The sequence below is a fragment of the Miscanthus floridulus genome, chromosome 2 (genome assembly GCF_019320115.1).
Source record: "Miscanthus floridulus cultivar M001 chromosome 2, ASM1932011v1, whole genome shotgun sequence".
NCBI lineage: Eukaryota > Viridiplantae > Streptophyta > Magnoliopsida > Poales > Poaceae > Miscanthus > Miscanthus floridulus.
In genome coordinates, this window is record NC_089581.1 from 181350549 (window position 1) to 181364633 (window position 14085).

General features: G+C 40.3%; 1 protein-coding gene across 1 annotated transcript; it reads right to left on the bottom strand.

Annotated features, from left to right (window-relative positions):
- Nucleotides 1-257: 257 nt before the first annotated feature.
- LOC136535950 (uncharacterized) lies at nt 258-13067 on the bottom strand. The gene is made up of 25 exons (XM_066528399.1): nt 12710-13067; nt 12561-12620; nt 12367-12459; nt 11840-12068; nt 11229-11335; nt 11025-11087; nt 10647-10747; nt 10190-10284; nt 9884-9904; nt 7281-7376; nt 7054-7174; nt 6231-6389; nt 5956-6128; nt 5529-5800; nt 4797-4898; nt 4421-4597; nt 4143-4331; nt 3751-3992; nt 3510-3656; nt 2430-2655; nt 2072-2203; nt 1837-1980; nt 1469-1648; nt 940-999; nt 258-852 (listed from the first exon to the last, which is right to left on the bottom strand). Exons 1-25 carry the CDS (start codon nt 12971-12973, stop codon nt 781-783), a joined length of 3525 nt encoding a protein of 1174 aa, XP_066384496.1. The 5' UTR covers nt 12974-13067; the 3' UTR covers nt 258-780.
- Between the last annotated feature and the right edge of the window lie 1018 nt (nt 13068-14085).

The following is a 14085-nucleotide window of genomic DNA, read 5'->3' on the forward strand; positions in this document are numbered from 1 at the left end:
GCGACTGGAAAAGCGGCAGCCGCGAACAGGCCCCCGTAAGTCAAGATTTTAGCATTCAGTCTGTTTTCAGTCAACATTATTTTTCTTTTACAACAAACCCAACACCAATCAGGCTTATCAGTCCAGAAACCACCCAGCGAGCAGGCCGATTATGTTGGTGCCGTCCCAGACTTCGGTACCAAGTTTTAGCCTGCTGATCTTGAACAAAACTGCGGCTTTAGATCAATGATAGGAAAAATAGTAGAGTAAACAAACAATGTTGCATGTGAATTCACTATTGTATTGTATACTCCATAAGCCATCCGGAAACAAATATACACAAGATTAACAACACTACTTTACAGAATCACGCCATACACAAGACCAAAATAATAATGGTCAAGAGCGGGGAAATGATGCCTCTACAATTTGACTAAAATATATATTGCACAACATGCACCGGAGACGACGAAGTTGCCTTCGTGAACACAGCAGCAAAATGGCACAGATGAACGGTTAACCTCTAAAGTAAGTGTCCACCTTAGCAAAAAAAAAAAAAAAAAAAAAAAAGAATGAACTCGTGGTGTGGGTACAGACAAATCAACACCCAGGAACAGCGTTGCAGCATCATACGAACCCCAAGATGATTGGATATGACATTCCACAAGGCCATGTGCCTATAAGACGTTAGGGACACAAGTTTATGCAAAGATCTCTCTGGAGCATTCCCACGTGCCATTCTTAAGCTCATGAACTCCAAATAGCTTCCACAAGTGTGGGAAACGATACACACGGCTGTTATCATGAACTCACATACAGAACAGGAACCAGACCTGCCATCTTTCCATCCCTTCCAGGCCTCCTTTTCTTCACCTGAGCACACAAAAATAATCGCCAACTTTAAAATCTGTTCGTTTGAAATCAAAGACTAGTAAAATCTATGGTGAGATGGGAACTTACATAATACCAACCATCGACCTCATATTCAATTTCCACTTCTTCTCCAGTGATTAAACTCAGCTGAAAAACAAAACAATGTACATGAATAATGAATAAGCGTGTTAGAGTGCAAGCAGATTCAACCCAGATCACCATCTATAGAAGTTGGTGCCACACCAGGCCACCGGAACCCACAATTAACCATGGCATTGAGCCTAAACCCTAAAGACTAGCTTGATGGGTGAGGGTCCCCCCAAAAAAACAATTTCCAACTTGGGACTGAACCTAACCAAGTGTTCTCTTGTTTTCATTCAAAATAAAAGAGGCTTCTTTGTCTTTTTTGGAGATATTTGACACTGAACTGGATAGTTAAAATAATACATTAATAACAATTATTTCCCAATAGTAAAGACACTCAATCACTTATAAACATCTTTTACCCTGGGACAAAGACAGACTTCAGAACCAACATTCCATCAAGCTCTGAACATGGAAGGATCACTTCAGGAATTTATAAGACAAACAACAAAAAGGATTGCTACCCTCGTACCTCATCATCACCACCTGCTGTGAAGTCATACAAAGCTTTTCCAGACTGAGGGTTACCAGAACTCTTATCTTCATCCTCATGGGATCCGAAACTTCGTCCTCCACGCCCTGCAAGGGGGTTTTCAAATGACTCCTTCCTCTGTAGTACTGACGTCGAATATGAAGGTGGTTCTTCACGTATCTGAAACAAAGGCAAACCTATCAGGAACCATATCCATCCATTCCGTAAAATGGTTTTAAATTGTACAGTACAATGTCTGCTTTGTATAAACTCAGACAACAACAATGTTAAGTAGACATGTTTTCTAGCACCCCCTCCCCTCCACAACACCAAAGAAATAAACATAGCATAGATGCAGCAGAATATACCGTTTGTTGTGTGGCCCCATGGCTTGACGGTTTTGAACTAAACAGTGATGGATAGTTCATGCCTCCAAAATGGGACGATATGGAGGTTTCAACAGAACCAGTTGATTCGGGAGAGGATCCACCAGAGTACCTACCATCATCTTCCTGCAATGAATGATTAGCTAAGCTTAACTATCTGTACACATTTAGGAAGCATGTGGAGCAAACTACATTGAGCATGTGTAGCAATACTTACCTCTGCATCGTATGTTTCAAGAATTGTCTTAGCCCACATATCATCATAGCCGACTGATGGCCTCGAGTTCATGTATTCCTCATCATCCACATCAGGAGCATCAGTTCCAGCACCAGCAAGGAAGTCCTTTACCTACAATTCAATCAAACAGTCCCAATGACAATGGCTAAAAAAAATTGTCGCTCCCAAATTAAGCTCATTCAATGAAGAAAAGGGTAATTATCCAGAAATGACTAAGAAATGAAGTCATCTTCCTTTTTCATAGAAAAAAGCCATTTTCCTAAAAAAATAGGCCTCAAACAGGTAGAAAGCCGATACATAACAGTAGTGATTTACAAAACACAACAAAGAATCTTACTTTATCCACAGCTGGAGCATTGTTTGCCCAACCATCGTCTTCCAAACCTGCTGCCCAGGCCATTGCCAGATCGGGATCGATCCCAGACTGGACAGTATTGGTCTCTTTTTGTACTTCTTTGGACTCATACATAAGATCAGATATTCCAGTGGCAACAGCAGGATCACTTAGACCACCAGATGCACTTATGTTATGACGGTTGCGGTAGATCTCAATTAGTTTGGCACTGTCCATACAGTTGAACATACTTAATATCAAGAGATAGGATACTAACAAAATAATGTATCCCAGCAAAAGAAATAACAGGAGGCATCCATTTATGCACAAGCGCACAGGAACTATTAGAAAAATGTTGATTCTTGTGATGGATTACTTTAACATGCACGGTCAACTAGATACATTTAGATAAAACTAAGTACGTAAATTAATACCTGCTTAGTTTGATTCAAATGTATCTAGTTATATTATATCAATAGGGCCTATTTTTTGGCATACTTCCAACAACATGGACCAGAGCCTCTGGACAGCGAAGCACACCTAACTGAAAGTGATCCAGACTGATCAGGTTAATGTACCTTTCATTTATTGTATGATGACACAAGGCTCTAGACTTCATTTGTGACTGGTGAACCGAATATTTAGTTCTTAGACAATTTTTAGCAAGAAACTGATCCTAGCTCAGTTGGTGGGCGGTGCGAATGTACACCCCCACCAACCAGGTTCAAGTCCTTTTTCTTATTATTTACAATGCCACCTAGTTCCTACTAGGTTGGTCAAGTTTTTCCTTAGGCAATTTCAGCAACGAAGTAAGATTTCAAGTCAACAATAATTTTATCTACTCCCTATGTTCCAAATTGAAGGGCGGGCCTGGTGCAAGCGGTAGAGTCTAGAGTCTTACCTATGTTCCAAATTATAAGTCGCTTTGACTTTTTTGGTTCATCCATTTTGCTATGTACCTAGACATATTATTATATCTAGATGCATACCAAAATGAATGTACCAAAAAAGTCAAGGCGACTTATAATTTGGAACAGGGGGAGTAGAAGATGACTGCCCTTTAATAATTACAATAGTACATACCTGGTAGGACCAAGGGGCAAGTATTTAGCCCTTGGAACAAAACAGAATAAGGAAACAAAATCAAGAAGCCTCTCATGGGTTTCATAAAGTTTCTTAAGTTCCTCATCACTCCATTCCTGTTTGCTATTATCATGATGGCGAGTATCTCTGCAAAAATAAGACAGAAAAAAAGAATAAAAAAATGAGGCCACCTCAAGACATTTTATAGAGCAACCATGAGGAGTTTTAATGTCAAATATACCTGGCAAGATCATCTTGAGCTCTATACATTTCATCTAGGACCTTAAGCATTGGGCTTATTAAAGATCCAAGACCAGTACCACTGGCACCTTGATTTTCCCCATTACTTAACTGCAATTCTGAAAAGTTTGACTGCACACCCCCAAGAGCCAAAGCATGAAGAAATTCATATATCTGCAGTCTATAAGGTTCACCAGACCTTATTGCAATGGTAGTTAGGGCTTGGACAGCAGCAATACGGATCTACAAGTTTAACAGTACAATCGAGAAAAAACAGAAAGGCATCAAATAAGATGTCATACTATCTCACCCCATATCGCCAAGTATTTGTAAACAACGCCAAGTATTTGTAAACAATAAAGAAAAGGAATAGTCCTTTGCAAACGGCCCTACCTCCCAGCTTCCACTAAATGCACACCTTTGAAGCCTCGTCAGAGCGCTAGCAAGTGTAGGATTACGGGAGCTTGCAGCAGCAACCATTTTATCAGCATCTAGCATCATTAGTGCAGTACCGGGTGGCGTTGCGGACTCCCAGGCATACTCAGATGCAGCATAATTAGCGTTTTCTCCTAGAAACCAAACCTGATAGTTGATGGGCCAAACATCAGTCTGTTGTTGTTTCAAAGTCAAAGCTCAATTTAAAATTAACCAAGTGGAAATTTTGTTCTTACAGCAGCTTGAACTAATCTTTGGAGTGCCATTGCAGATTTTGGATCAGAGGCAGATACCATATCAACAGAAGTGAGTCCAGACATTGAACCAGGCTGAGGTGGTGGCAGATCAAGAACTATAGTCACAGCTTCCAAGGCTGTATGTTTCCCATCTGGTCCTGCTCCTACAAGGCATGTCTGGTAGGCAAATTTTGTTTTTTTTTATTATTTGCATGTTCATTCTAGAAAGAAAAAAAAGTAACCAACATAACATCAAATGTGTAAGAAACTAATGATTATATGCATATACACAAGTACATGAAAGCTTTGCATAATAGAATTGTAGATGGTTCAATGCTATTGAAACTGCTTCACGAAAAAAGGTCTATCGCTCTACCTTCCATAACAACTGTAGAACATCAGCATCAATCTTTCCAGGAACTTTAGTGGCAAAAATTCTTGCAATCTCAAGCAGAGTCACAGCCATATCAGGGGTTGCCTATCATGTAAGACAAACAGAAGAATACGTCAATCATGCAATCAGGTAAAGGGGAACATACTAATAAAAATCAGAAGGATAAGTGCAAGAACCATAAAAAACAATGGGAGCATGAAAAGGAGATAGAAAAATTACAAACAAATTTCTGAAAAGAAATATATCCTATGTCCCGATAAAAAAACAACATAAAAACGCACCATCATTTTTAAAAACAATGTTACTTTTAATCATTAAATACTCAATGCCACTACAGAACAATTGAATCTGCTTCTAATCGTGTTCAAGAAAATATGCTTGCAATCTTAAATGTGATTTGACTATTTGAGGCACAAGCAGATAATAAAAAAAAAGGGCGTACCCAGTGCAGAGAGCTCCCACTCTATGCGGGGTCTGGGGAAGGGTGTTAGTGGCAAGCCTTACCCTCGCCTGTGCAATGCGAGGAGACCGCGACTCGAACCCGGGACCTTCCGGTCACAGGCGGTAAGACTCTACCGCTTGCACCAGGCCCGCCCTTCAGGCACAAGCAGATAATAGACGAATTAAAATGGCAAAAATGAACAATGTACTGAGAATAATGTCAACAAATTTAGAACTACATATATAGTATAAACACTGAAAGGGATCCAATACCTTGAACCTAGCATGTAAGGTTAGTAGGACATCATTCAGGAGAGAGGAATGCCAGGCTGGGTCAGACAGCTCACATGCAATGATAGATTTTAGTTCTTCAAAAGATTCATGTGGATTTTGCATCCATATCAAAGCTTTGATGACCATTGCTCGAACATATACACACTCGCATGCTACTGTTGTCCGCACAACTTCCATTAGTGATGCTAATAATCCTGCTATTGTGTCCATTCCACCATGACCATTGGATAGAGGATTAGGCTTTCGGGTAGCTACAGCATAAACATGAAAAGTCACATAGTTGCATTAAAAAGCATTGCAAAGCAACTCAGTGCGAAATTAAATGAAAGATGTAGGATTTTAGTTAACACTAAGAGTACTTGAATGTGTAAACATATATTTAAAATCTATGATAACATCAGCATACCTTCAGCCATTGGATTCTCAAGATCAGAATCAAGAGATTCAACATTAAGACTGGCCCCCTCATCATATGCACCTAAAGCAAATGCAGCTGCTCTACTTTTGCCCATTTCCTGAACTACTCTTGCAGCAGCATGAAGAACCGGACGAGAGAAGCTACGGAATGAGCTCTCCAATCTGAGAATAAGAAACAAATAATAAAGCATCCATGACCAGGGGCTGCGTAAAGGAATCAGGAGAGATCAATCACTTGTGCAGACTTAAAAAGGTGCAACACACCTTCTCATTACAAGTTTGATGAGAGGCTGAGGGCGCCTTGCTTTTGAAGATTTTTCACTAGATTTTGACAGAACACCCTTTGATGCTACAGAGGGGGCCTCTGGCAATTTGAGAATTTCTCTAGTTAACCGAATCCATCCACCAGCTCTGTCCTCCGTGCTGCAAGATATGATGATAATATAATATACTTTGCATCATTAGTGACTTAGGCCCTGTTTAGATTCAAAATATTTTTGTTGTTTTAGAAAAATACCATGGTTTCTGAAATACTTGGGTTTTGAAAACCATAAGGTGTTTGGATGTAACAATCTTTGTAGTTTTGAAAACCATGGTATTGACATATTGCTAAAACTAGTCTTTTTGGAGGAGTTTTAGCCAAAGGGCGTCTAGCTCAAACGGTTAGGTGATCCGGCGGCACTCCTCAGGTCCTGAGTTCGACTCCCCGTGGGAGCGAATTTCAGGCTGAGGTTAAAAAAATCCCCTTGCCCGTCCCCATGTGCCAAAGCGCAGTTATGGCCCGGCCCGGTTCTCACAGGGCAATGGATACCGCTGCGTCAGGATGGGGGCAGGGGTTCGGGGGTTTTCTCGATCTGTGTGAGAAGATCTTCTTCTTAAAGGGAAAACCCGGGGGCCGTCATAACCCCCCGCAGGTCGAGTTTTTTTTGGAGGAGTTTTAGAAACTCCACTCTAGACCTCTTTTTTTCTACACCGTGGTTTTGTACATCTCTTGTTCTAAAACTAAAGCTTCTCAAAACTACATTCCAAATATGGACATAAGCTGTTGAACAACAGAACAATACGCTATGCTTCTGCATCATTGTACCTTTCTGTGTTGTCACCTTTTCCCAACACACAATTTATGGCCTCAAAACAGACCCTGTCACTGGGATCCAGAAGAAGTTGATAAAGGAGGGAACTGTACTGTGACTTTATGTCAGGCCTCTCTGCATAAATTGTATATGATCAGAACCGCAATTTGATGCATGCACCCTGATTTGTATCACAAATCACACGTATAAATTCAGGTCAGGCACAAAACAATTCACTTACGATCCAACACGCGTGCTCTGGATATTGAATGACACAACTTTGCAAGGTAAACCCTGGCAAAGACATCATGCAAATGAAGAATGTCCTGAAGAGCTCCTGTTTCAGTTTGGAACAATGATATATGATATTGTACACAAATAAGTACATCAAAGTGAAAAGAAGAAACTCCAACATAACTGGATTTAACAAAAGAGGAAGGACTCAATTATATACAATCTAAGAGGTAATGCCTTTTAGATAGAACTGGGAGAAATCGACAGTAGAATTGGTCACTGTAACCAGATATTACACAACCTTTCAGTTGAATTTTGTTCAATGGTGAGAATACGGACACAACCTTTCAGTTGGATGACTCTTTTGATGACACCAATATGCGCTTTGTGCGGAGAATCCAAGAATTTGAGGTCAGAGAGGCGTTGAAAAGGATGAAAAGAGGTAAGGCGATGGGACTGGATGGTATCCCAATCGAGGTGTAGAGATGCTTTGGGGACATAGCTATAGTATGGCTAACCAACCTGTTTAACCATATTTTTCGATCGAACAAGATGCCTGACGAGTGGAGAAGTATATTGGTACCGATCTACAAGAATAAAGGGGATATTCAAAGTTGTACTAATTACCGGGGAATTAAGTTGATGAGCCATACTATGAAGCTATGGGAGAGAGTTATCGAGCATCGCTTGAGAGCAATAACGCGGGTCTCTATGAACCAATTTGGTTTCATGCCCGGAAGGTCAACCATAAAAGTCATTTTCTTAATAAGACAAGTTATGGAGCGGTATAGGGAGAAGAAGAAGGACCTACACATGGTTTTTATTGACTTAGGCTTATGATAAAATACCAAGGAATGTTACGTGGTGGGCTTTGGACAAACATAAAGTCCCAACGAAGTACGTCGGGCTCATTAAGGACATGTACAACAATGTTGTGACTAGTGTTCGAACAAGTGATGGAGACACGGATGACTTCCCGATTAGGATATGACTACATCAAGGGTCAGCTTTGAGCCCTTATCTATTTGCCTTAGTTATGGATGAGGTCACAAGGGACATACAAGGGGACATCCCTTGGTGTATTGCTTTTCGCGGACGATGTAGTGCTAGTTGATGAAAGTCGGACAAGAGTGAATCAGAAACTGGAGTTATGGCGGAAGACTTTGGAGTCCAAAGGTTTTAGACTCAGTAGAACTAAAACTGAGTATATGAGATGTAACTTCGGCACTACTACTCGGGAGGAGAAAGATATTAATTTGGAAGGTCAAGTAGTGCCTAGGAAGGATACCTTTCGATATTTAGGATCAATGCTACAGAGAGACGGGGGTATTGATGAAGATGTTAGCCATAGAATCAAAGCAGGGTGGATGAAGTGGCGAAACATCTGGTGTCCTATGTGACAAAAGGGTACCACAGAAGCTAAAAGGCAAGTTTTATAGGACAGCAATTAGACCTGCTATGTTGTATGGTGCAGAATGTTGGCCTACGAAAAGACGACATGTTCAACAGATAAGTGTCACGGAAATGCATATGTTGCGTTGGATTTGCGATCATACAAGAAAGGATCGAGTTCGGAATGATGATATACGTGATAGATTAGGGGTAGCACCAATTGAAGAAAAGCTTGTCCAACATCGGTTGAGATGGTTTGGACATGTCCAACGGAGACCTCCAGAGGCACCGGTGCGTAGTGGAATTCTAAGCCAGGATAGTAACGTGAAGAGAGGCAGAGGAAGACCGAAGTTGACTTGGGTAGAGGCAATAAAAGGAGACTTGAACGGATGAAATATACCCAAAGACTTAGCCTTAGATAGGAGTGCTTGGAAAACAGCTATTCACGTGCCTGAACCTTGATTGCTTCTGCTGGGTTTCAACTCTAGCCTACCCCAACTTGTTTGGGACTTAAAGGCTTTGTTGTTGTTGTTGTAACCAGATATTACACAAAGTTATATACGATATTTTTCCTGATATTATTTAGAGCATGTAATACTTGAGACACGGCCAAGAAGATATATTGCCCTCTGCATGTTACTTATAATCGGGTAGGACAATGAGTAAACATATTTAAAGGCATAGTTGTGAAGAGCAGTAGGAACTGAGCCTAGCTCCGTTGATTGAGGGTGTAGATGTATGCCTAAACCACGTAAGTCCGAGTCCTCATTTGGGTGCTTGTTTTCTTCTTATATAATATAAAGCCACCTAGTTTCTCCTACGTTGGTCCAGCTTTTCTTTATGAAGAGCAGTTAGGATATTCACTTCACAATACCAAAGTCATTGGTATATATGTATTTTGCACAAAAATCTTGATTCTTGTAACTCAAATCAAATGAAAACTAGAATTGCTTTGCTCAGCATTTTAAATAGAGTCTGTAGCAAACTAGTGACATAGTGTCAAAGCGTCAAAATATAGCTACCTATAGCTAATCTAAAGCTAGCTATTTAGAAGTTAGAACCTTGCTTTGCTTGCTTTCTCCTGAAAAGTGTATTGTTTGAAACATTTATCATGGACAGGAGAAAGATATAAATTATTAGCTGAAATCACTTTAGAATATGTTTGTGTTCAAATGATTAAAGACTAACAAAAAGATGCTTAAGGAAAAGGAAGCATACCACCGGGTTGTGCACTTTTGCCTGCATAAAATGAAGCCATACAAGAGATTATAAACCACATAAATGGAATGAAACAAGACTCATCACAAATTGACTAAACATAAAAAATATCAGGATCACAACTGAACTCTACTGTTACATTTGGATTGATAGTATTTACTGTTTTCAGTGCACGAAAGATCAACAGTATTCTAAACCATAATGGTATATGTTCTCTCTGCATGTCAATTTTTTTAACGTAATTTCTGCATGTCAAAATAAAATAGACAATGTGAGCAATTGTTAGCAGTATGTGAGGAAACTGACCCAATGCCATTGCAACAGAGTGTGGATCTTTCGCAGCAATTTCAGATATTATTGACAATGCATGTCTGACTGCAACTGGGTCAGAAAATTCAATCCTGCAGTTGTATCAAGTAAAATGACAAGAAAATGAATATGAAACAGTATGTTCATACATAAGTAAAATTTTGCATACATGGATCGATTTTTTATAGAACAGGTAGATGTTTGATCATACTTTTCATCCTGATAGATAGTTGAGTACAGAAATATGACATAAGAAGAAATGAATTAAAATCAGTAACTGGTTCAGAAGTCACATCAATATTGGTTTTTCTCACATTTATAAAGACAACCAAAGACAAGAAACCATAAATGCTTCTATCCCTTGTATTGAATAGTTGAGAACTTGTAAAATAAACAAGGTCCAGAATACAAGGTGGTAAAATTAGTTTTACAAACACATTAAGTCCAGACTCACCCTTGCACAGCTCGGTGGAGGAATGGTTGATTACCGGGATCAAGTGGAAGCCTTCTCAGTGCACTCAGAGAAGCATACTGCAAATTACCACGTACGATAGACTGTGCAAATAAAATAAAAGTGTCACAAGGTTGAGTTCAGAACATAAGACTCGCAATATTCAGGTCAAGTAAATTAAGTTGGCCCATCATCTTAGCCAGATAATAGTGAGCTGCAAGTTTAAGTGCACACTGTAGCAATTGGTGCTTTTTCAATGCTTATAATTAGCAAGGTCAACAATGGTAATATCCAGACACCGTAAGATAGTTCATATTATATACAAACAGGAGTACTTAGCAGCACCAAAACTAAATGCACATTCTTGAAACGAAACAGCACCTCCTTATCACCACCTTGCTTAGTAAAAATACCCTTCTTCCGTTTTTGTTTAGTATCTGCTACCTGAAAGTATCCAGATATATCATGGAGAGAACACTGTCAACTTTAGTGCCACAGACCAGGGAAACAGAAAAGGAGCTAAGAAAAGTAGTTTAAAGACTAATGTAACTGTACAAAGAACAACTGAGATTATGGATGGCCAACCTTTTCCAAGATGCCAAACACAATTTCATTTAGCTTTTCCATCATCTCAGAACTGCTAGTGGAACAGGAGGTAAGGGCCTTCAGAGCAGCAAGTCTCCGCGCATGAACTTCAAAGGACCAGCATCCATAATAAAGAACAATGAGGAACAAAGCGACGACATTCAACAAGGAATTAAGAGGGAAAGGACTAAAACATTAATTGTTTTAGATTGGCCTAGAAACTTTGTCTTGCTGTGCCTTTCATCATGACACTGTGAAACTCTTATTGCTCACACCAAAAATGTTCATATTTCAAATTTCAACTAAGGCATTTCATAAATTTGATCGTATAGTTGATTTTCTTATGCAGGACTTGCCAGGAATATACGTTCTTATGATAATGCTTCAAAAAAATCCAAGAGGAAACCAATTCCCAACAAGAGAATAAGAAAATAGATCATGAGTTAGGTTTGAAAAAAGTAAGCAAGAAATGCAGGCAAGTAACTTTGGTTCAATTAAGAAGCAGTCCCTGTGAAATATTCAAGTTTTTTAATAAGTGGCAAAATGTACGATTAGAAATACATTTTTCATACTATAACTTTGATGTACACTGAGATAGTATAAAGGCATACACTCAACATCGTCACTAGAGGATTCCGCTGAGAGCTGATCAACTATTCTCGGTACAACGTCTGCTCGTGTCACTCCCCCGACAGCATCAATGTCCGCAAGAGCGTCCCAATTGGGTGTGGGTATGCCACCAGCAGCACTTAAACCCTGGGAACCATTATCTGACAGTATACGGGCCAGATAGTAGTATACATAGCGCAGAACATTTCTGTCCTCGCATTGCTGATGGAGCTGCAAACGCAAAGGAGAGTCGAAGTAATGAGAGAGAAAAATACCTCAAGTAGTCAATAATATCAAAGGTTATCATGACCATGGTCTATGCTAAGTATATGATTTCTGTACAACACATTTATTTAAGTACCTAATTTCTGTTCAAGACATGCAAAGGTGTGAATCAAGTTAACCAAAACTATAATTTAACACGCGCCGTTACGGTGCTATCATAGCTGGCGCGAATCTGTGAGTGATCTAAGTTCTACCTACACAACTTAGCAACAAGCAGTCGAGAAGGGCACAGGAAAAGCTTTACCATGAGAAGAGATGGAGCCACCGAAGGATCCACGGAATTGTACACAGCAAGCTTGGGGAACACACTGTTTACAAGCTGCCTCTGGGAACTTTTCTACAAAAGGCATAGCAGAAGAGCAGATAAAGTTAACAGATCCAAGCTAGCATCATGCAATTATAACCAAAGTACCAAACCGAAGCAGCAGCCGGACGAACCTGGTCGCACGTCGCGGCGAGCTCGTGGATGCTCCGGGCCAGCTGCGCGTAGGAGACGGGCTGCACGAGAAGCATAAACTACAGCATGAGACTGGAATGCGAATGAAGAGAGGATGAAAATGATGCGGGGAGAGGGGGAGGGGACGCGCCTTCTTCTTCCTGTTGCGCTGGGGCAGGACCTTGACGGGGTTAAGCGCCTTGGCAGCGGATATGGTCTCGTTCTGGATCTGCATCAGCGTCCCCTTCTTCGACTTGCGATCCGCCGGCGGCGCCACGGGCTTCCCCAACAGGGAGCCGCCGACGCCCGAGGAGGACTGCTGCTGCGACGACGCCCCGGCAGTCGAGGTGGCCGACGGATCCGAGGTGATGAGATCCATCAGCGTGGTGCCCGACGAGTCCTGCCCGGAGGCCATGGTCGCGGAGCGAGGGGCCGCGCGAGTGGGAGATCTCCGGCGAGCAAGAGGCCTGTCTGTCTGGTGGGACTTTTCGGGTCGGGTCGCACGGGGCAGGGGCAGTGAGCCGAGGGACGGAGGGAGATGGTGTGTTAGGTATTGATGCTGGTCCGTGAAAAAGCACTATTGGGTTTGTGTGAAAAAAAAATACTATTTTAATTAAAAATTTAGAATTGTTTATGATAAGCCACGGTAAAACGAACGGTAGATTTTGGCATGCGTTTGCTCGAGACCCCGGTGGGACGGGATGGACAACGGGAATTGCCGTCTAGGAATGGCTCCTCATCTCTGTAGTCTGTCCTCGACTACTCGTGGAGGAAAAAAAATCTACTCACTGCATTTCTACTTACAAGTTATATTAGGTTTATATCCTAAATCAAACATTTATATATCTTTGACAATTAATTTTCAAAAAACTATATATATTTAACTCTCTTTGTCCTAAAATAAATGCACATCTCACCTTATCGATGGATCATTTCTCCCTCTAAATTTAACCTGGTTTATATAAAAATTACTCCCTCTGTTCCTTAATATAAGCTATATAGTTTTTAGCACCAATATTAACGCACGGCTTGGGAAAGGATGTGAGACCGAGGAAAAAAAGAAAAATCAGGCCATCTTCTCTCATAATCAGATTGCTTCCTAAATCTAAGGGATTGGTTGGGGCATGTGCTATATACGGTGAGAAGGTTTCAAACTAATCGGCATGGGAGCTGATACGTACCTATATTTTGGAATTTTCTTTAAAAATCTATACGACTTATATTAAGGAATGGAGGGAGTACTAATACTTATGATGTGTAATAAATATATCATTAGATTGGTTATGAAATATACTTTCATAATAAACTTATTTGAAGCTCTATATACTTAGTTAAATTCAAAAAAAAAATTGATTTCAATAAGTGATATGTGCACTTGTTTTAAGATAGAGAGAGAGAGTATGTTTTTAGATTTATTATGAAAAAATAATATATAATTCATATGTTGTAAAACTATGAGAATTTTTAAATTGGATGGCCGAAGATATAAATATTTGACTTAGGACAAATCTAGTATGACATATAATA

Coding starts and splice junctions, on each gene's coding strand:
- LOC136535950 (XM_066528399.1), bottom strand. CDS start 12,973: ATGGCCTCCGGGCAGGACTCGTCGGGCACCACGCTGATGGATCTCATC. Junction 10,748..11,024: donor AGCAAGGTGGTGATAAGGAG/GTGCTGTTTCGT, acceptor TTATTTGCACAG/TCTATCGTACGTGGTAATTT. Junction 4,332..4,420: donor AAAGATTAGTTCAAGCTGCT/GTAAGAACAAAA, acceptor ATCAACTATCAG/GTTTGGTTTCTAGGAGAAAA.